This window comes from Staurois parvus, unplaced genomic scaffold (assembly GCF_062004578.1).
Source record: "Staurois parvus isolate SC_StPar_1 unplaced genomic scaffold, SC_StPar_1.0 ptg000019l, whole genome shotgun sequence".
Classification (NCBI taxonomy): Eukaryota; Metazoa; Chordata; class Amphibia; order Anura; family Ranidae; genus Staurois; species Staurois parvus.
In genome coordinates, this window is record NW_028317815.1 from 3,793,842 (window position 1) to 3,816,427 (window position 22,586).

The 22,586-nt window shown below is 39.8% G+C and overlaps 1 protein-coding gene across 1 annotated transcript in view; it reads left to right on the plus strand.

The window, feature by feature from the left end:
* Positions 1–22,586, plus strand: part of MAPK12 (mitogen-activated protein kinase 12) — a 124,352-nt gene that overhangs the window by 50,314 nt on the left and 51,452 nt on the right. Inside the window, exon 4 of the mRNA XM_089684535.1 lies at positions 4,228–4,339. Coding sequence (XP_089540661.1) covers positions 4,228–4,339 — 112 coding nt within the window. The remainder of the gene's footprint in view (positions 1–4,227; positions 4,340–22,586) is intronic.

Here is a 22,586-nt window from a genome sequence, read left to right on the forward strand (position 1 = left end):
TGATGCTGCCACCACCATGCTTCACTGTAGGGATGGTATTGGCTGGGTGCTGAGCAGTGCCTGGTTTCCTCCAGACATGACACTTGGCATTCAGGCCAAAGAGTTCAATCTTTGTTTCATCACACCAGAGAGTTTTGTTTCTCATGGTCTGAGAGTCCCTCATGTGCCTTTTGGTAAACCCCAGGCGGGCTGCCATTTGCCATTTTACTGAGGAGTGGCTTCCGTCTGGCCACTCTACCATAGAGGCCTGATTGGTGGAGTGCTGCATAGGTGGTTGTTCTTCTGGAAGGTTCTCCTCTCTCCACAGAGAAATTCTGGAGCTCTTTCAGAGTAACCATAGGGTGCTTGGTTACCTCCCCTGGTTAAGGCCCCTCTCCCTCGATCGCTCATTTTGGCCGGGCGGCCCTCTCTAGGAAGATTCCTGGTGGTTCCAAACGTCTTCCATTTATGGATGATGGATGCCACTGTGCTCATTGGGACCTTCAATGCTGCAGAAATTTTTCTGTATCCTTCCCCAGATCTGTGCCCTGATACAATCCTGTCTTGGAGGTCTACAGACAATTCCTTGGACTTCATGGCTTAGTTTGTGCTCTGACATGCAATGTTAACTGTGGGACCTTTTTATATAGACTGGTTTATGCCTTTCCTAATCATGTCCAATCAACTGAATTTCGCACATGTGGATTCCAATAAAGTTGTGGAAACATCTCAAGGATGATCAGTGGGAACAGAATGCACCAGAACTCAATTTTGAGTGTCATGGCAAAGGCTGTGAATACTTATGTACATGTTTTTTTTTTTTTTGCTTTTTTTTTTTTTTAATAAATTGCAAAGATTTCAAAACTAACTTCTTTCACGTTGTCATTATGGGGTATTGTTTGTAAAATGTTGAGGAGAAAAAAAATGAATTTAATCCATTTTGGAATAAGGCTGTAACATAACCAAATGTGGCAAAAGTTAAGTGCTGTGAATACTTTCTGGATGCACTGTATATATCGGTTTTTGACCAAGTGCATCCTGAATTTTTGGTTTCAGTCTAGAATTTTTATTTTGGTGCACTGCTATTTTTCATAAGTACATAGTGTAGCAGGCACATATAAGGGATATGAAATGTTGGGTTTACATATTCTTTTAAGTTTGTTAATAGATTGAAAACTGGCTAAAAGACTGTATTCGGAGGGTAGTGATTAATGATTCATACTGAGAATGGTTTGTTAACCCTTTCTCCAAAACTATTTTCTGAGAGCACATACCATGGAGAATAAAACGGTGGTAGTTGCAATTTTTATGTAATGTGATATGAGCACATATGTTTATCAAAAGCACATTTCTGTAAAAAAAAAATAAGTTCATTTAAGTGCACACAAACACAACCCAATTTTTGTTGTAATATGAAAGATGAAGTTTCAATGAGTAAAGTTTATCAAACTTGACAAGTCTTAAAAATGTGACAAACGTCTGTACACAGAATTGTCCAATAAAAGTCTTAACAGGTTTATCAGTTAAGAATTAACCATGAATGTCAGCCATAGAATTATTGCTTTCACTCAGATGTTTGTGGTGCTTCCTCACTTGTGTCGCAAACCTTTTTTATGGAGGCGCACTCACCTGTGTTTTATGTTCTTATGTGCGTGTATGTCATGGTTGAGAATAGTACTTTTTGTGTTTTTTTTTCTTTTTATTATTATTATTATATGTTACATTATGTTTTAAACTTTTTTACACTAAACTTTTTATTGCTGTCACATCGGTGATAGAACACCGTAATGACAAGTTCTCTTTATTCGGACATCAGGAGTCACGAGGCTGGCTCTGTTTAGATCACCAGAGAATCTGTCCACTGATCAGAGCAGAGCAGACGGATGACAGGTCTGCGTCTGCTCAATTGATCCAGAGCCTGGTCTGCTTTATTGGCAGCAGTCCATTTATACCCAACTACCCTCTTATCTGATCCGCCTAGACTCGATTTAGTGGACTGGATCGAATTGGTGGGCAAACGGGATGTACACAAGTCTGTTTATGCCCACTGGTCCATAGGGGTGAATGGAGGGTTCGATCAGTTCTGCCTGAAAAACGTCACTGCAGCTAATGGCGCACATATTGTTGCCCATTAGCTGCTTCCCTGACCGCAGCAGCTGGGGAATGACAGGACTGAACCTGGAAATTACATAATAAAAATGTTCTTTCAGCACTAATCTCCCTCCAACTCCCACCAAGCATGTGTAGGACCTACAGGTGGGATAGTGTAGTGGGGGGGAGATACCTTTTTGACAGGTGTGGAAGGGCTCGGGCACAGTTGGCTTAACAAATTTAAAAATGTTGGGAGTATGTTTAACAAATTAGATTCTGGAAGATTTTACCCCTTTCGTGACCAGGGCATTGTTTGCTATTTGGCAGTACTCTAACTGGCAATTGTGTGGTCATGCAACACTGTACACAAATGAAATTTTATATTTATTTTTTTCACACAAATAGAGCTTTCTTTTGGTTATATTTGATCACCACTGGGTTGTTTATTATATAAATGTAAAAATACTGAAAATATTGGAAAAAAAAATGTTTCTGCTATAAAACCTATATCCAATAAAAAATCCAAAAAAATCAAATTTAGGCCAAAATGTATATTGATTGATTGGTTTGTGTGAAAGGTATAGTGTCTAGAAACGATGGTGTATATACTGGAATATTTATTCATTATACTACTAATGACCAGTGCGGTGGGCAAATTGACACTGGGTGAGAACTGATGGACACTGACCACTCCAGTGACACTAATGCAGTGATCAGTGATAATACTATACACGGTCGCTGTACTAATGACACTGGGAAGGGGTTAACAGCTAGGGTCAATCAAAGGGTTAACTGTGTGCTTAACCATGCATAATGAGTGCTGCTTTTACTGCTAGATGTGTGTTGTTGTTTTTCTCTCTGCTTGAAGGGAGAAAAAACTGACACATCTCTGCTCCTGTGTACAGAGCCCTGTGTTCTTTGTAAACACAGGGCACTGTACTGTCGTTCGCTTAGCCAAGCAGATACCAGCCAGAAATCATTGGCTGGGACTTTTGACTGGTGTTGTAGCAAATGACAGAAAAGACCCATAATATATATATATATATATATATATATATATATAATTTATGATCTGGTGTAACGGGGTGCCTCTACTGCAGTAAAATTGCGGTAGGTGGTACACAACTGGTTTAAAATCCCATTCTAACAGACTCGGTTTATAAATGGTGTTGGTGGACAAGTGATTACAGATCTTATATTTAGTGTGTATATGCTCAAGTCGCCATATTATGTTTTGTTTTTTACATTGAGATCTCCTTTTATTGTAAATTCTAACATTGGATATCTATATGCAATTCGTTATGTCTCTTACCTGAACAGGCACTTTATAACACAATGTGCATCTTGTTTCCTTGCAATAAACAAAAGTAAGCACTTTGTGCAGATCTATTGACCTTACATTTCATCTAAGCACACCACCCACACACACACTCTCTAGCACGGCAAGCTTTTATTATATTAGGTTATCTAGTACATTTTTAATGTGGAATAAAGCTGTTAATTCAAGATTGTGAGTCTGGTTTAAATGGTTACTTCTCCCAATGCTAACACTTTTTAGTTTAGGATTTACATTGTCAGGGTGAATCGCCCACTTTTATTTATATTTTTATATATATATATATATATATATATATATATATATATATATATATATATATATATATATATATATATATATATATATATATAATTTTTTTTTTTTTTTAATTTTTTTTTTTGTCTTCTGCATTGTACATGGCCCCCAGGTGAGCTCTGTTTCGCTACAGTACTGCATCTTGTAGTAGTGGGAGGTGCACAGTACAATGGATGAGGATGTGCTGAACCAGAAACTACATTACAGGAATATTTTTCCCTGTAGTCCCTGAAAGTGGGTAATTTGACCCACCAGATTTCACCCATAGCTGAAATGCAAGAATTTGGTGATCTGGAATTTAATTAGAAATGAATTCTGAGAAACTGATACTCGGTCATTTTCCTTTTTGGAGTAACAGGCAAACCGCAATTCACTAGAAATGTACTGTCGTCCTATTTATCTCACATTTCGTCTCCAGAAAACTGATACAACAGCAGCTTTTTGTCCTGTTGCTTTTTGAAATGCTAATACCAGGTTGTTTTGCATATATAACTTTTTTTTATTCATTTTTGTTTTTCTTGCAGTTATCTAGTTATGCCTTTTATGGGCACAGACTTGGGTAAGATAATGAAGCATGAGAAATTATCAGAAGATCGAATCCAGTTTCTTGTATACCAGATCCTGAGAGGTCTTAAGGTTGGTATGTTTCCAGTCTAGAAAGAGTGAGTCCTTGAAAAATCTTGTTTAGGGTTGTATCAACTGAGGAATGGATAAAAACTGTATGTTGCTCTACATATATGCACTGTTTTTTGTAATGTATATGACTGGAGGGAATAAGATGATGGCATCGGTGTTATTGTGACGTCAAAGTTTGATTTAGTTTTAGTCAGTCATAGTCATTTTACTAAAATGCCATTTTAGTTTTAGTCGTGTTTTAGTCATCTGAATTGTTTTAGTTTTAGCTGTATTTTTAGTCGACTAGAATCTCCAGTACATTTTAGCCATCTAGAATCTCCTACATTTTAGTTGACCAAAATCATTTTAGTCAACTAAAATCAAATGGGTTTAGGTACATTTTAATGCATTTTTTTTAAGCATTTCTCTAGAATTTCCAAAGTCATTATATACTCCTGGAGTAAAAAAATCTAATAACCTGTAATTATTTATGATATTAAGTTTTGAACATGTACCTCAGACTCCGATTTAGCCATTGTGATATATTATACAGCTAAATCTGTGGCTGTAGTGCATGTTCAAATCTTAATACCATAAATAATAACAGGTTATTAGATTTTTTTTTTTTTACTCCAAGAGTATATAATGAGTGTGGAAATGCTAGAGAAATGCTTAAGCATTACATTTAACTAAACCCATAAGATTTTAGTTGACTAAAATGTACTGATTTTAATTTAGTTTTAGTCATAGTATTTTTTACTAAAATGATGTTTTTCTAGTTGTATTTTAGTCATCTGACTTGTTTTAGTTTAGTTGTGTTTTAGTTGGCTAAAATAGTGTTAACTTCATTGATGATTGATGGTTGGCGTGCGATTGCGCAGGAAGAGGAGGAAACAAACTGAATGCTAAGGCATTGGTATGGAATGGGACTGCTGCAGAGGTTGTCTCTTAATACAGGTATTTGGGTAAGGTTGGAAAAAGGAGAGGATCAGGTGACTGTTCAGGCACCAGATGAGGCTGTAATGGGTACAAAGAGTGTTGGTGCAAAACAATTTACAATATGGGTATCTATGGGAACTCTCAAAATACCCTGTTCTGCGAATATTCCCCAGGACAGTGGGCCTAGATGGTATTTTTATAGCTGTAATAGGGAATAATGCAAAGGACAGAATTCTAAAAAACTTCTTAACCACATACTTTTGCATGTATCAAATAAATATCAAAATGTGTTTTTTTTTTTTTTTTTTTGTTTTACACATAGGATAACACTGAGCTGCTTCTACAGGCAAAGCAAAAAAACTCCTGTAGAAGCAGCGACTGATTTTCTTTCTTCTTTTTTTTTTATTTTATTAAGCCAGTGTGCATGGAACCTTCAACTGATGTTGTAGCAATAACACAGCGAATGTATGAACAATTGTAACACATTTTTGATGGATAGTATGTTCTTGATGAAGAGGAAAGATGTAGCTTTTATCATATGTTTAGTTCTTGATTTTCTTCCATACTTTCATTTGAGGAATGCTTATTTTATTCCTTCTGGATCTGGACTGCATTGCTTAAAACCGCACAGGGATGTGTGGAGAGGAGAGATCATAAATTCTGCTACCATTTGAGGCTACAGAAAACGACTACAGGAACCCAAGTGTGTGTAACAAAGACAGCCTATGTGCTTGTTGTCTTCTGCAGCATGAAAAGAAGCAGTGGGTGACGATTCCCTTTTAATACTGTACATTGCAGCTTATCTGAGCCTCTAACTGCAGATAAGCAGCAGTTCCACAAAGTAGCATTATCTTTTTTTCCCATCAGTCAGCCAGATATAGTGATGAACCTGCAGCTGGGAAAGTACATAAGCATGCTGTAGCCTTGCGTATTTAGCCGTGAGGACCAAGATGTAAATATTTTGTGGGCAGTTTGAGTGGAAGGAAGCTTGCCAGTTTTGGTGGAATGCAGAATGTCAGCATTGTTACATTTGTGTTGGATAAGTGTGCTTGTGTGAAGCTCGTGTGAGGAAGCTAGGCAACCTCTTTTCATTTTTGGGAGACACAGGATTATATTCTTCCAAAGGTATAGCTTCTGTCACTAAAGATTTGAACTCTAGGCAAAGCAAAAGGGCACAGCCCCATCTACCAACCCTTGCATGTGGATTAGCAACTCAGTTTAGTGTAGTGTCTGTGGAGGTGGGAAAGCTTTCTCTAGTTCTCCTAGATCAAAAAGTTTTGTCAGATTTGGTCATTCACCCCAGCAGACCCCAGTTTGGCCTTTGTTCTCTAATGATATGGCTATTGAAGTCCAGGTGCTGAGACAGTGGGGCCTCAGCACCTGGACCATGTTCATTTTGCAAGGCGTATCATCACGTATGGAAGGATTTCTTTTGTATAGTGAGACTTCTGCACTTAACCTTCAGACCTCTTTGTTTTGCTTAGGTTCTGGGTTTTCTTTAGTCAGACATTTTTTCAGCTTTTGACCACAAGCATCAAGAGTGCCAATGCCTCTGCCATCATCTTGTGTAGAGTCTGTGTGTCGGACAGCCGGAAAGGAAGAGCACTGAACTGAGTTTATTTTCTTCTCTGTCAGCTGGAGATAGCGGTGGGCGGTTGGATGAATGGGCATATGCAGATAGACATCCTTTAGGTCGACTGATGCTGTGTATATGGTGGAGGAATAGTTTTTGCCAAAAAAGATGGAATGTATATTGGACTTTTATAAGTTATGGATTTGTTCAGAGGCCTTAGGGTCAGGTAAAACTTGCCTGAAGGTTTCTGAACTACAAAAACATGAGAATAGTAACCTTTTGTTTTCCTCTTCTTATGGGTAGTGACATCAACACTCACCTACTGGTTAATAAGAAAATTACCTTGGTTCTTTGATTTATTAGAAATACACTTGGCTGGAGCCTTGTTCATTTTTATGGTAAAGGCTTATTTCTATCAGATGTACTCTCCAAGATTACTGCAAGACTGTAGATCAGGATTGAACAACAGCTCCCCAGAACAAGGAATAATGCACATTTTTGAAGTCAGATTGCTGGGTCACATTTTAAGCCACAAGGTTCTGTGGAAGGAATTGATGAAAGCCGCATATTTAGTGGACATTCTTACTGATTCAGCTGAAGAATCGTCAATATATTCTGCTGCTTTGAAAAGCGTGAGAAAAAAATTGCTAAATCTTCTTCTCTTTTGGCATTTCAGATGTGTTTTTGTGTAATCCAATAGTTAAGGTTAAAGTTCATATAAGTATTGGCAAGTACAAGAGTTGTTTTTAGGTTAGTATGTGTAGATTCCCAAGCTTACTTTAGAGCACATTCACACTTGTGGTCCAAAGTCACATGACAAGTCACCCCCATGTTTCCAAATGGGTACCATTCATATCTGTGCCACTTCAAGTCACAGCGACTTCATAGTAGTTCATGCACTACTTTGCAGTCTATGGCACTCCAAGTTGCATGAAGTTGTACCAAAGAAAATCCTCAAAAGTTGTATATAGAGTTGCAGCTGAATGTTATACATGCAACAGTTGTCCATTATCATTAATGAAAGCCAGAGTTGTATCCAAGTTGCACCCATCCAACGTTGCATTAAAGTTGCACTCCAAAGTCATGCAACTTTGTGTTTTAAGGCTCCGTTCACACTTGTACAACTCCACCCATCCTTTTAACTGAGGGGTCCTCTAGGATACCTGTCTTCAAAGGAAAAGGCAGTAGACTTGGACACTTGAGAAAAGGGTGCATTGAGCCTAGGGTTCCTGCTACAAAGAAGAGCAGGTTCCTAATCAAAGGTGCTTCAAACCTTTAGAAAAGAAGGCTTCTTATATGGATAAAGACATTCCTTATCGGGTACTGTGAGCATTTTGTGTACTCTTTTTGAGGCTTTGACACAATAGATCACTTAAAGACACAGACCCTTTTGCATCTTGAATGCTATATGTCTCATAGGTTTTTAAAGGGTCATCCATATCTTTTCTTATCCTGCATCCTTCCTGCTGGGGAGTTGGCATCACCATGCTCACTGATAAATCCATTTACTTGTCTTTGTTTCCTCGTATAGAGAGTTGCAGCAGCCAGCCTATAATTTGGTTGACGTTGGGGTTTTAGGTCCGAGAGCAACTACAAAGCATGTCCCTAGTGATTCGCTTCTTCTTAAAATCTAACCCTATCCCACAGCAAATCTCTGCATTCTGACTGGTAACACCATATGTGTGTATTATGTTCTACCATGTGTTGAATTCTACTATGATACCGCAAGACCATAAATAATGACAGACTAACCTCTTAGGGTGCCTGTATTTTTTATTCAGGTAAATACAGGGAAACTACATGCTTCATTTTAAGCTGGTTGTACAAGTATTGTTCTGTTTCGGTTTTTTTCTTTCTTTTTTTTTTACTCTTCTGACAATGATGTAATCCTCTTACATTCACTCGCGTAGTGTGTTTTTTTTGTGCTGTATGACCTTTTGTGGATTAATCTTGATCTGTATATATGAAAGGTGTGTGTGTGTGTGTATATATATATATATATATATGTGTGTGTGTGTATATATATATACACACAGCTCTGTCAATGTATTTTTATTGAATATTCTCAATAAAGCGAGTTAAAAAATAAAGAAAATAATTACTTGAATAAGTACCTAATTGAATGTTGCATTAAACAGGGGGAGGCTTAGATTTATCCTGAGCTTGCGTCTGAAAGAAAACACAAAAACAAAGCTTCATAAGGCACTGCAACCCCAAGGAAATCACACATCCTAATGCAGATACTGGTAACGCCAACCTTACCTGAGACAAAGGAATTCAGGTGGCCAACTTAAAGATCCATGAGTCCAGCAGGAAAAAGTGTGAAAGAAGTAAAATGACACATCCAATAAACAGGCAAGACGCAGATGGAAGTGAAGTCTCTGCTTACCTGTAAGGAGGTGGTGCCATCAGGGCCTGCATGCTGTCCTTGATTCAGTATGAAGAGGGCACAGTGGTATGAACTAGCACTGTTTATGTGATAAACTACCTTTTTATGCATTGAAAAAAATACAAGGCATTCAATGAATGGCGTCGGTGCAGAGCAAGCGATCCCCTTTGGTCAGCCACTCTCACAGAACCTGAGCAGGACCCATACAATTGTAGTGCATCAGTAATTTCCAACTTTCCAAGTGGCCCATCAGGTATGAGTAATACATACATAAATAGTGCCAATAAAAATGATTCCTGGAGTTCAGCTTTAAATGAATGAGTTGTCTGGTTTTATTGAACTACTGGAAGAAGACGTGTTTGCTTGTAAGAAATTCTATTAATATTTTGTTCCTGGGTGTGGAGATCTGTTCTCTTTTGTTAGAGGCCTGTTCAATGCACCAAGATACTTTGTGAATAGTTCCAAATGATTGCCATCATGTGTGCCTTTTTATTACAGAAAAATATAACTTGCTTTGTCTTCTATAAACTAAAAAGCATCACAGTTTAGCTGGAAACACAAGAATGTATTCTTGTATAGAAAAAAATCTTTTAAAATTAAAATATAGTCTTCCAATTTAAGTCAGCGATGGACCAGGGACCTGAAATGTAGGATTTTACCAGTAGGCAGTGATTTTAAGGGCCCATTCACATCTTAGCATCCTTGTATGTTGCAGCACCAAGCATTTTTTTGTGTTGGGTTAGGGCGGTTCATTTATATGAATGGGCTGGAATAAAACAATAGCATCCATAAACTGTACATGCACTATTTTCGGTAATGCAGGACACTACAATGCATGATGGTGCATTATCATGCATCGTGATGGGTTCCATACAAAATACAGCAACACATCTATGGAGAAATGTGAATGGGCCTTAAAACTGTGGCATGCTACAGGTAGAGCCCTGTTTACTTATAATATATAAGAAAAGGAGAGAAGCGCCTCTAAGTGCAATAAGTCTCTTTATTCAAGTCTAACTGTAGAAACACTCATGTGTGAAGTAATGTTAAGCATAAAAACCGTGGTTAACAATAGTTAACGGTGGGGTGGTAGCCCGGGTGAAGAGCCGTCATCTTACTGCGATGTGGGGAGGTCAGCTCTCGGCTGGAACAGTGTGGTGGCTGGAGGGGAACAGCGGTGAGGCCGGCCGGCGTGCACGTCCTCCCTCAGAACGGGATGGAACGCGCGCTGGAGTGCATGCTCCGAAACGCGTCGCAGTGCACCTTGGGATCTGACGTCATCACGGCCACGCCGCCGCCACGCTCCAGCGTGCGTTCCATCCGGCTCTGAGGTAGGACGTGCACGCCGGCCGGCCTCACCGCTGTTCCCCTCCAGCCACCATGCTGTTCCAGCCGAGAGCTGACCTCCCCACATCGCAGTAAGATGACGGCTCTTCACCCGGGCTACCACCCCACCGTTAACTATTGTTAACCACGGTTTTTATGCTTAACATTACTTCACGCATGTGAGTGTTTCTACAGTTAGACTTGAATAAAGAGACTTATTGCACTTAGAGGCGCTTCTCTCCTTTTCTCATCTACAGAGTTTGCTACAGCTTATTTGGAAGCCTTGCCCTCAGTGCCACACGGAATCCTACGCTCTTCATACAGTAGCCACAAATACCACTATCACCCCATACTATTATTTTCCAGGACTTTGCAGTGTTTGCGCTGTTATAACCCTTCTTCATTCTTACTTATAATATATATTTTTTTAAAAAAAGTCCTAAATGATCTGGAAATCTGTAGATCATCTTCAAAAAAAATCACTGCATCAATGGCCATTGCATTTTTGATTGTCCTGCAAAAAAGGTTAGTTAGCTTATTTTTTAATTGTACCCTAGAGCACCCAGGAGACCAAGAAAGGACAGGCTGCCAATGTAGCTTCAATAGAGGACCAGTGTAACAAGTAGAAAAACTTTATTGAGATCAAAAAGCATAATTTAGCCATAAAGGCATAAAAAATCCTCCAATCGCAGTTAAAATTGAGGATTGACAGCTTTATCGCCTTGAGCACCCTGTCAATCATAAATTTTCAAGCAGTTGGGTAATGCGGAAATGTTAAAGCAATCAATACAGAGTGACCTAACCAAACACCACTTATGCCTGAAGTCAGGCTAAATGCACATACTGTCAGCAGAATTCACTGTGGTACTGTCGGATTGCCTGAAAAAGAATGCATTAAACAAAAGGACATGACTAGCAGTGATGCCTGACTTATGGGGGAGTGTTGATAGCAAAGTGCTGAACAGTGTCATTAAAATCCTCCAAAGTAGGCAAATATTCAGGCTCTTATCATTTTCATATTCAGTAATCGACCACGGCTTGAATCGACCCATTTTACATGGCTACTTAGACATTCCTAAACTCTCTAGTATTCCACCGTGCTTCAATAGAGTGAGCATTGGTCAGTCTTGATATCAAGTGGCTTAAGCAATACAAGTTTAGCTGGTGCCTCTATTTTGTTGCAACAATTGGTCATATTCTCTGGCCATGAACTAGTAAATAGAGCCAGCCACTATATCAGCAAGCCAGGTAAATTAGACCATATGGATAGACTGCTTAGGTAAAGAAGTTGGTAATAGGAGACCAGAAAGTGTCTCAGATAGTTCTATGTAGATAAAGCAAAGCCAAGCATCGTTGCATTAGCTCAACAACAAGCAATCCATCCAGCCCAACAGTCCGGCTCCCTAGGATCGCAGATGGAAGTCCTAACGCTTTCACTCAGAATCTGCCCGGAGGCTGTTGTCACTTGAGCGCCGTGTGTCCTGTCTCCCAGGTAGTCTTCCTTTCCCTATCTGCTCGATATCCTGCTGACCTCCTTAATACCGCCAGCAGCTAACCACTTTGATCATCTCATGCTTTTTAGTTGAGCAGAAATAGTCTGCAATGAAGTATGTAGTCAGCGGGGTGGCATTCAAAACGTTGCCTGTATGGACGGAGCCCGCAGCTTGTTGATGCTGCTTACGTCAATGCACTTCACGTGACCGTGCACATCAGAACAGAAGCTCCTTACAAAGCTCACAGTTACGTGGGCTAAACGTGAGACCAGCTGTCTTTGGATTGTTAATTGAGGTTCCACTATATGGGATCATACACCCTTATTTTACAGTCTTGTTTGAACCTCTATTCGACCAGCTTGGGGAGTTGAAGTGGATTGTTGCTGGAACCTCTGCTACAGAGTAAAAGTTTAGCAAATTGACTGGCAGTCAGGTGCTGGATATTTAAAAAAAAAAATTGATTTTTTATTTTTTGTTGGCCCTATAACAGGGTCACTTTAAGCCAATAGTTTAATGTGAATCTGTTGCAAAGTTCTTTTCTTGGAGATCCTGCCAGTTATGGTACTTTCTATGGATGACGGAGAACTCTAAAGCCAGCCATAGATGGAGCAATTTCCTCTCAATTTCCTCATAAACACAGTCAGTGTTGATGGGGTAGGTAATCCTTCCCATTGTGTTCTCCCCTGGTAGGGGTGGGGTGGGGCAGGAGGTGCCGTCCCCACCCCAAACTTGAATACATTCAGCTTGCCCATACATGGTTCAGTCTTGGCCAGTCCCTGCTGAACAAGCTGAGATTCAAATGGTCTATGGTTGGCTTTAGCCACTGCCTCTTAATTAAAAGTAGTGGTTGTCAGTCTACCGTGTGTAGTTTTTTTTAGTTTGTCATTGGGCTGTGTATTAAATCTGTGCCGGTGCCCTGCAACCCAAGGTCCAACCAAAGGAGCTCTGATGGCAGACTGACAGTGCTGCTTCTAATTGAAAGGCAGTAATAAATGCACAAGTTTTGCAGGTAAAAATGTGCATTTTTTTTCCCACAACCGCCTGCAAAGCATTGTACCTGCGATCAGCAGATAGTGGTGTAGTGTCGGACTTCTGCACATTCTCCCTCCAGCTTTCTGCCTGTACCTCCCATATGGGCTTTCAAAAAGCTGGAGGAAGTGTCAATGGACTATGAGTGTGTTGATCAGCGCACTTGTAGTCGTTTGAGAACCACAATAATAGACAGGACTTGTAGTGTATTCATTCACAGATCACTGTGAATGAATGATGCAGCTGAGTAGGTAGAGCATTTTTAACCACTTTCCCTCTGTCCTATAGCAATTTTACTGCTACAGGGCGGCATTCCTGTGCAAAATCACATAAATCAACATCATTTTGCACTTTCGCCACACGGTGGTGTGTTCTGCCAGCGGGGTAAATCTTTAGTTGTGAACTGTCACAGCACAAAACGATCTACAAGCCCCTGCGAGAAATTGCTTGCCTCCACCTGCAGATGGTCGGTCAGGGAGGAAGAACAGCGCTGTATCTATGTTTACATAGGTACAGTTCTGTTGTGACAGTGGAAAGTCATGAATCTTGCCTCTTTGCTGAGAACACGATCCATCACTTTCCCTAGTAAAAGCACCACCTAGTGTACACCAAGCACCTAGCTAAGCACACACTTAACCCTTTGATCACCTTAGATGTTAACCCCTTTCCAACCAGTGTCATATTAGTACAGTGATCAGTGCATATTTGTAGCATTGATGACTGTATTAGTGTCACTGGTTCCCATAAAGTGTCAGTGTAAAAATGTCGACTGCAATATCACTGTCCCGCTATAAGTCGCTGACCGCCTCCATTGCTAGTATAAAAAAATTTAATTTCAGTATATGTATCATAGTTTGTAGATGCAATACCTTTTGCACAAACTAATCAATGTACAATTACTGGGATTTATTTTTACCAAACATATGTACCAGAATATATTTTGGTCTAAATTTTATGAAGAAATTTTGATTTTTTAATTTTATTGGATGCGTGTTATAGCAGAAAATTTTATTTATTTTTTTAATTCTTTAATTTTTTTTCATAATAGTCTTTTTTTTGTTTATAGTGCAAAAAGTTTAAAAACTGCAGACGTGATCAAATACCACCAAAAGAGAGCTCTATTGGGGGGGGGGGACATTAATTTCATTTGGGTACAGCATTGCATGACTGCACAATTGTCAGTTAAGTAATGCAGTGACTTATCGTAAAAAATGGCCTGGTCAGGAAGGTAAATCTTTTTACAGGGCAAGTGGTTAAATGAGACAGCAGCTGCGAGGGGGGGGGGGGGGGGGGAGAAACATCCACTCACTTTTGCAGGGAGGGGAAGAAAGGGGCTCATGGTTAGAGTTAGTCTGGCTGAAAAAAAAACACAAGTCCATCTAATTCAACCATAAAAGGGAAGGAAAAAAATGCTAATCCCATACCCACAGGCGATCCAGAGGAAGGCAAAAAACCCCAGCAAAGCATGATCCAATTTGCTCCTACAGGGGAAAAGATTCCTTCCTCATTCCCTGAGAGGCAATCGGATATTCCATGGATCATCATTACCTATAAATGTTAGTATCCAGTCATATTCTGTAGGAAAGAATCCAGGCTTTTTTTTTTTTTTTTTTTTTTTTTTTTTTTTTTTTTTTAACGCAATCCACTGACCTGTCCAGAACAAACTCTTGAGGGAGTCTATTCCACACTTTTCACAGCTCTTACTGCGAAGAAACCCTTCTGTATTTAAAGATTTAAATCTTTTTCCTCCAGACGTAAAGAGTGCCCCCTTGTCCTCTGTGATGACCTCAAGGTGAATAACTCTACACCGAGTTCACTATATGAACCACGGATGTATATATACATGTTGATCATATGTCCCCTTAATCTCTTCTCAAGAGAGCGTACATTCAGCTCCTCTAATCTTTCCTCATAGCTGAGCTCCTCCATGCCTCTTCTCTGTTTTGGTTGCCCTTCTCTGCATTTTCTCCAGTTCCCCAATGTTCTTTTTGTGAATTGGTTCCCAAAACTGAACTGCATCTTCCACATGGTGTGAGAAAGTGGGTGGATATATGGATGTAACATGTTACAAGACTTGAACGTAGCCTTTAACTTTTTCAGCCTGCAACAGGAAGTGCTGTTACTGGCTGGATCCCTGTATTTAACCTTGCAATAGATTCACAAAAAAATTATTTGAAAACTGGATACGGTGAAGCATGGTGCCAAACTAGCAAGGCTTGCATACACTTCAATTTAGTATGCCCAATCTAAATGCAGCAGTAGAAAATCTGCAACAGTTTTGGAACCCATCTCAGTGGTGCCAATAGCCTTTTACCTAGATTTTTTGGTTACAGTTAAAAAAAAAAAAAATTAAAAAAAATGCTTTACTTTACCCACATGCCTTACTGTACTTAGTGGGGCATGATGCCAAGCAAACTAAAAAAATCAATTCAGGTCCATATACACCTTTTAAATCTTGTACAAACACCTGGAAATGAGCACAACATGATTAATCACTAGTCCTTGTATCAATAAAAGTGTTTATAGCATCGAAGAACTTATTCATCTTTTTTCGGTCTCGTATGCCAGCATGGTATGAATCGTGACTGAATTTTTTTTTTTTCTTGGAAATGCTTCAAAATACCCTTTACTCCTAGCAAACCTGCTGCTCCTTGCCTTTTTCTCCAGTTCTGTGTGCTGACAGAGAGGAGATGCACAAGCTTCCTTACAGATTTGTACTGTACAATAGTAGACAGTTTGGCTGAGAGCACAACCAATGTAACAACATTTCCGGAATGTACCTATTTTTTGGAAATTTGAAGTTGATGAGTTTAGTTCCACTTTAAGTTCTGCTATGTGACTGTGTACAGTTGTGCTCAAAAGTTTGCATACCCTGGCAGAAATCGTGACATTTTGGAGATGAAAACAACCACACCATCTTTTTTCCAGAGCAGCCTTTATTTCTTTTGAGGTTGCCTGTGAGTTTTTCTTTGAATCCCGGACAATTCTTCTGTCAGTTATGGCTGCAATCTTTCTTGGTCTACCTGACCTTGGCTTGGTATCGAGAGATCCCAAAACTTTCCACTTCTTAATAGGTGATTTAACAGTACTGATTGGCATATTCAAGGCTTTGGACATCTTCTTTTTATGTCCTTTTTCCATCTTTATAAAGTTTCAATAGCTTGTTACGCAGGACTTTTGACAGTTCTTTTCTGATCCCCATGGCTCAGTATCTAGCCTAGTCAGTGCTTCCACGTAAGAGCTAACAAACTCATTGACTATATTTATTCACTGACACTAATTGCAATTTAAAAAGCCACAGATGTGGGACATTAACATCTAATTGGCATTTTAACCCATGTGTGTCACCTTGTGTGTCTGTACCAAGGCAAAACATTCCAGGGTATGTAAACTTTTGATCATGGCCATTTGGGTGATTTCTGTTATGATTTCAAAAGGAGCCAAACAACTATTTGATAATAAATGGCTTCACATGATCATCATCCTTCAATAAAAGAGCATTTTTCGGCAAGATCAGTCATATTTTCAATATCAATGCCAAAATTTCACAATTTCTGCCAGGGTATGCAAACTTTTGAGCACAGCTGTATGTGTAACGTAGGTGTTATCCCAATTTGGCTGCAAGATTGGAAATACACTTTAAAGCAGAACTACACCCATCAATTTAACGGTTTCCCAGAACCGTTACATTTTAAGGCATGCTGTGATTGAGAACTGTCACTGTTGCTTGTGCTCTCAACCAAAAAGTCAAGCCTTAAAATGTCCAGTGTCATAACTGATCACATGTGCAACACCATGGCAACTGCAGATGAAACCGAGGCTCAGATGGCAGTTTAGGATAGGAAGGTTTAGTTCTACTTTATTAAAGTGATATAAAATCCATCCATCTATTGCAGCTTACTACTCAGATGTGGTGGCTGCATTCGTTTCTCTTTCTTTTTTTTTTTTTTTCTTTCTTTCATTTTCCCAGTCTGTTTTCACCTGGTGGTTTGACCAGTAAAACACCTCCTGTATTAAAGTGCCCCCACTCTGGATGAAGGGGCACCTTTTGGATAGCAGCATTGGCAGTCTGGAGGAAGGGGAGTGTTGGATGTACTAGCAGATTTAGATACACTAACAAATTGAAAATGAACTGCAGCTAACACTCCAGTTACATAAGCTGTTGCAGCAACAGTTTGGCAAAAAGAAAAACTAATCCAGCCATCACATCTAAGAATATGTAAGCTGCCATACTTTTTGCTTTTGGGTTTAATACTGCTTTAAGGTCTTTCTTGAGGAGAATGGGCAGGTTCTTACCTCAAATGAGAATACACTTGTGTTCTGTGTCCTCTGGTGAAGCCTGAACCTTCTTCCATGTCCTTTCTGTTCTGAGTGAACTTGCGCTGATGAGGATACCATCCTTGAGAGTTTCCTGCTTGTACCACAGCTTTACCACTGGAGACTTCAGTATGATCACTCCATGAAGTCAGTCTCAATCAGGGGTGGACTGACCATTTGGAAACTCGAGCACTGCCCGAGGGCCCGGGGTCCGTAGGGGGCCCCATGAGATGCCCCTGGTACCTTTTTACATAGGCTTTTTTGAGTTTGGGCAAGGACACAGGGGCCCCTTGAACCCCTATTGCCTGGGGGCCCTATGTGTTGTCAGTCCACCCCTGGTCTCAGTGGTATACATTCCGCCAGGTGTCCGACTGTACTAGTCATATCTGGTTGGGGACTCCAGAAATGAATTTTGATATCCCAACTGTGATCTTGACACATCTCTTTGGTCTACAGTGTAAACATTGAATGATTATACCCTACAATGTGGTATACGGAACTGCTTAATAATTGATTTGTCACCAGGAGTTTTTGTGGAGCAGTACAAAGTTTGATGCTGGGTGATTATTTTTTTTTATTATTATTATATTTTTTTCTCGCTGACATTCATCTCGTAGATCCTGAACTGTACAGTTACCACATAAAGCATCTTTTGTATCAGGCAAATATGCATGGGTTTTGTATAGCCAGTATTATTTCTTTTATACAATGGTGAAGATCCTTTGGATAGTTTTACAATCCCCCCACTCTATACTGTATGTAGAGGAAAGATAGAAGCAAAGGACAGAATGTTTCACACTGACTTATATAGCTTGTTACCTAGGAAACATTCCTACTGCAGTCCTTTCTGCACTAAATCCTGCAGTACTTCAGTGTTTGTCATCACACATGACATTGTAATCACCGAATCTGCAAAATCCTTTAAGCAACACTCCCTGTGTGCTGTCCTACTATTAAAGCTTATTTGTTTTATCAGATGTCTGTTTTATTGATGCATCATTTGTTTTTTTTAAAAGGATATTTGGAATTTCCTCCATGTACATTGAAGTACTGAATAAGCTCATATGTATCTGGTCTTAGTTACATGCGGTAGCCCCAACGACTTGAAATTACAAAATTTAAATAGTGCATTGTGCATCAATTACCTTCTCAGTCTTGATTCCAAACACCTCTCTTAAGGCAGCCCATACAATCTTCCTTTTTTTTTTTCTGTTCAGCAGGCAGGTTGAAAGAAAAAATATTAATATTATACAGTATTTATATAGCGCCAAAGGGTTTGCTCAGCACTGTATGATATGGCTTCCCCATCCTCGCATTCGATGTGGATGGGGGAATCCTCCCGCTGTGCTATTGTGTTCTGGCGGTGAGGGGGTCCTTCTCTTCTGTAAGAATACAATAATCGGTGCTGCTGGCTGTAGCACTGATTGATCAGGAAAAATCCGACTGGCTAGTTGCACAGAAGGTGATCAGTAGATCAACCGTGGTGCCCGTACAGAGATTGCAATTTGCCAGTTCCCTGCTGAACCGGCCGAATTTCGATCCATGTATGGCCAAGTTAGTCCACCATGCAGTGTAATGGATCAATATCATAGATTCCTCTGTGAGCAAAGCTAATATCCTGGCCTGGGTACCAGTTATTTTTCTCTGCTTGGTAACTTCTTGGGCACTGATCCCCTCCCCGCTCCTGTGAGTTCTGCTGCCTCTACAGCCTATGGAATAGGTCCTGGTTGCTCGAAATGTCTCCTCCACCAATAGGAGATGTCTACATCACAAAGGGAGTGATGTGGACATCTCAGGAAGAACCCCAGGAAGTAAATCGAGGAAGAGAGGAGGATCATCATCCACTCGGGTGGACTGACAATTCATGGGGCCTCTGGGCAATAGGGGATCATGGGGCCCCTGTGTCCTTGCCCAAACTCAAAAAAGCCTATGAAAAAGGTACCGGGGCATCTCATGGGGCCCCCTACTGACCCCGGGCCCTCGGGCAGTGCCCGAGTTTCCAAATGGTCAGTGCGCCCCTGCTCCCACTTCAGGTAAGTAAAACAGGCATTTGTATAGTGTTTTTTTTTTTGTTTTGTTTTTTTTTCCCCCTCATACCTGCAGTTAGCGGGGGGATCGAATAACTTGGAGTTGGGCTTTGATAGATTTCCACAGTAATTGCTATGTAATATAAATTGTGCAGGTCCTGCTGAAAACATGAAAAGGCTGTAGTTTATGGTCTGGAAAGAATTCGATTATGAAGATCACGATCTCTTGTGTGAATTGAACAAAGTGTTTTATGTTTTGAACGTGATCTTATCCTGACCGCTGCATACATAAGCAGTCACGGTTTCCCTGACATATAGGGAGACAGCCATATAATTTTCTGCCTCATTTACATTACACTAACATCCTTATTTCTGGGGTGGTGTTCCTCCCCTTTAACACGGGGGGAATGTTTAAAATTGACTTGAGTGGGTTGAGGGAGCATGTAATAATTTGAAATAGTAGCCGAACTAGAAAATCACAGATGATATTTTTTTTTTTTTTGTTTGCATGTGCCAAGTTATAGAATGTTAAAGTAAACTGACAGCCATCAAGGCAGAACTTAACTAATTATATTTCCCAATTAGTAATAAAGGGGAGGCAACTGAATTGTAGTTCTTCCTTAATGCATATTTTAAATGTGAAATCAGGACATATTTAAAACTTGCCTAAATAAAAAAGCAAGAATTTAATCTAATGCTGCTTACCACTCCTTTGATACGGGGCCTGAAAAACGAAAAATTATCTTGATGGATCTATATAAGTGTAAAGCCCATGTGGCTTTCCTCCAAGAGACCCATTTCGCTACCCATAAAGCACCTATCTTTGGAGACAGCCATTACCCTGTGTCTGTGTACTCCAGTTCTCCCAACAAAAAAAATCCAGAGGGGTGTGCTCTCTGGACCACCAAATCGGAATACAGAGATGTTGAAGGGCACTGCCTGCTCATTAAGGGGTATGCAAACTCTCAGCTCATGACATTAACCACCTTGCATCTCCCCAACCATGACCAGATCTCATTCTCAAAGACTGTTTTGGATACCCTGGTATATTTTACTGAAGGGATTACAGTCCTGGGGGGAGTGACTTTAATTTCACTCCCAATCCCACCAAGAACGCTACCAGTCACACTACTTATCTTTCTGCATCAGCGAGAAGATGCATCAAACGATCCCTGCCCTTGCACCAATTGGTAGCTTACACATACTTTTCTCATACTTATGGCTCATATATGCGCATAGATATGTTCTTTATTAAACACTGTTCTCCCACTTCAATCAATTGGAAACTCAATAAATCCCTTCAATCCTTAGCTGTGGCAGTTGCATAATCTTTCTTTTTATAGACTTTTATTTTCACCTAGTGATCCAGCCAGTAAATCTGTTATTTTTCAAATTACATTACCAGACCAAGCTGTTCAGACTAAGTTGCATTTAACATTGGCATGGATGTTTACAATGATCAGTTTTTATTCATTATATTAAAACCTTTACCAATAAATAAGAAAATAAGAAAAAAAAAACTGTTGCAGAAACTGTTTGGACAATGTTAGCTGGAGTTCATCTTGCAAATTTAGATGACCTGGACTGATAATTTTAAAGTACATCTAACACTACCCTCTCTCTAGGTCGATAATGCTGCTGTCCAAGGGTGGCTCTGTTGCTTCTCCATAGAGTGGACCCACCCTAAGACAGAAAGTGTCTTCTGTCTTCTTCATCGGGTGAAAATATAGGAAGGAAACCTAAAAAAAAAGCCATCACTTTTAAGGAAAAGTAATTGGCAATAAATAACAATTTTGGGTTTAGATATGCTTTAAAGAATGTTACTCCAACATTTCATATTCCTGATATGTGCCTGTTGCTGTACCATGTACTTGTGTTGAAATACCGGGTGTTCCTTCCAGTTCCCATGCTTTTCTACTTTTTCTATTTCAAAATGACCACACTAGGCATTAGAGCATATCCATCCTAGCGTGGTCAGTTTTCTGGGTATGCTGACGGGAACAACTTGCCTGTCTTCCAATTGTCATTGGGAAGATCAATGTACTTCTGTTTCTCCATCCCCACCTCTCCAAGCCCCTTATGCAGCTGAGAACAGAGGTTTTGTGATCACATGTAAAAAAAAAAAAAAATGTTATTTGTAATGTTATTATATATACACTGTGTATATGTACCCAAAGTTTTTTGATTTTTATTTCTATTTTAAACTGAATGGGTTGTTTTACAAAGGTAATGGTTCACATATACTTTAAGTCCTGCCCTGATTTACCTGTACTTTTTACTTGACTCAAGTATGCCAAACCTCAGTCATTTTCTCAGTTGCATTTTCAGATTTTCAGATTTGGAATGGTTGGGAATACAATCTCTATTGCACTTTTCCTGCGGAATAAAAATTTGCTTTAAGGGTGGCATTGTTGTCCCCCTTTCCGCTCGATATCCTTCGAATGAGCAGGAACATGGCAGCTGAACAGCCACAACATCAGTCGTGTCAAAATACAGTAGCCCAATAGGGGGATTCCTCTATCTATCCTCATTGTATAGCGTGAATGGCGGAATATGTTAGATTTTTTTCATTCAGCTGGCATCTAACAGCATATAGCCAACCTTAGGGAATATTCCTGCATATGACAGAGAATATTACATTGTGAACCTGTGCCCAGATTGACACTGGACATTAACTCTATACCAGAGGAGGTTCTAGGCTTTGTGAGGCCTTTCGCAAAATGTAGACATGAGGCCCCACTCACTCAAAAATATTTAAAAAAAAATACTTTTCCTTACCATCTATCTGTCTGTCCGTCAGCTACACAGCAGGCCTTCCCAGCTTGAGATCCTTGTGCGGTGGATGGGAGAGGTGATGTGCACAGACACAATGGGGGAGATTTACTAAAACTGGAGAGTGCAAAATATGGTGCAGCTCTGCATAGAAACCAATCAGCTTCAAGGTTTTATTGTTAAAGCTTAATTGAACAAGATGAAGTTAGAAGCTGATTGGCTACTATGCACAGCTGCACCAATTACTGAGTGCTCCAGTTTTAGTAAATCTCCCCAATGTTACTCCTCATTGGCTGGTGGGCAAAGCTGCAAAAGTCTTTGGTTACATGAGAGGTGAGTGTGACAGGCCTGTTAATGCTGCCTGTGCACAGCAGAATTAAGGTGTCCTCACAATTATCATCCA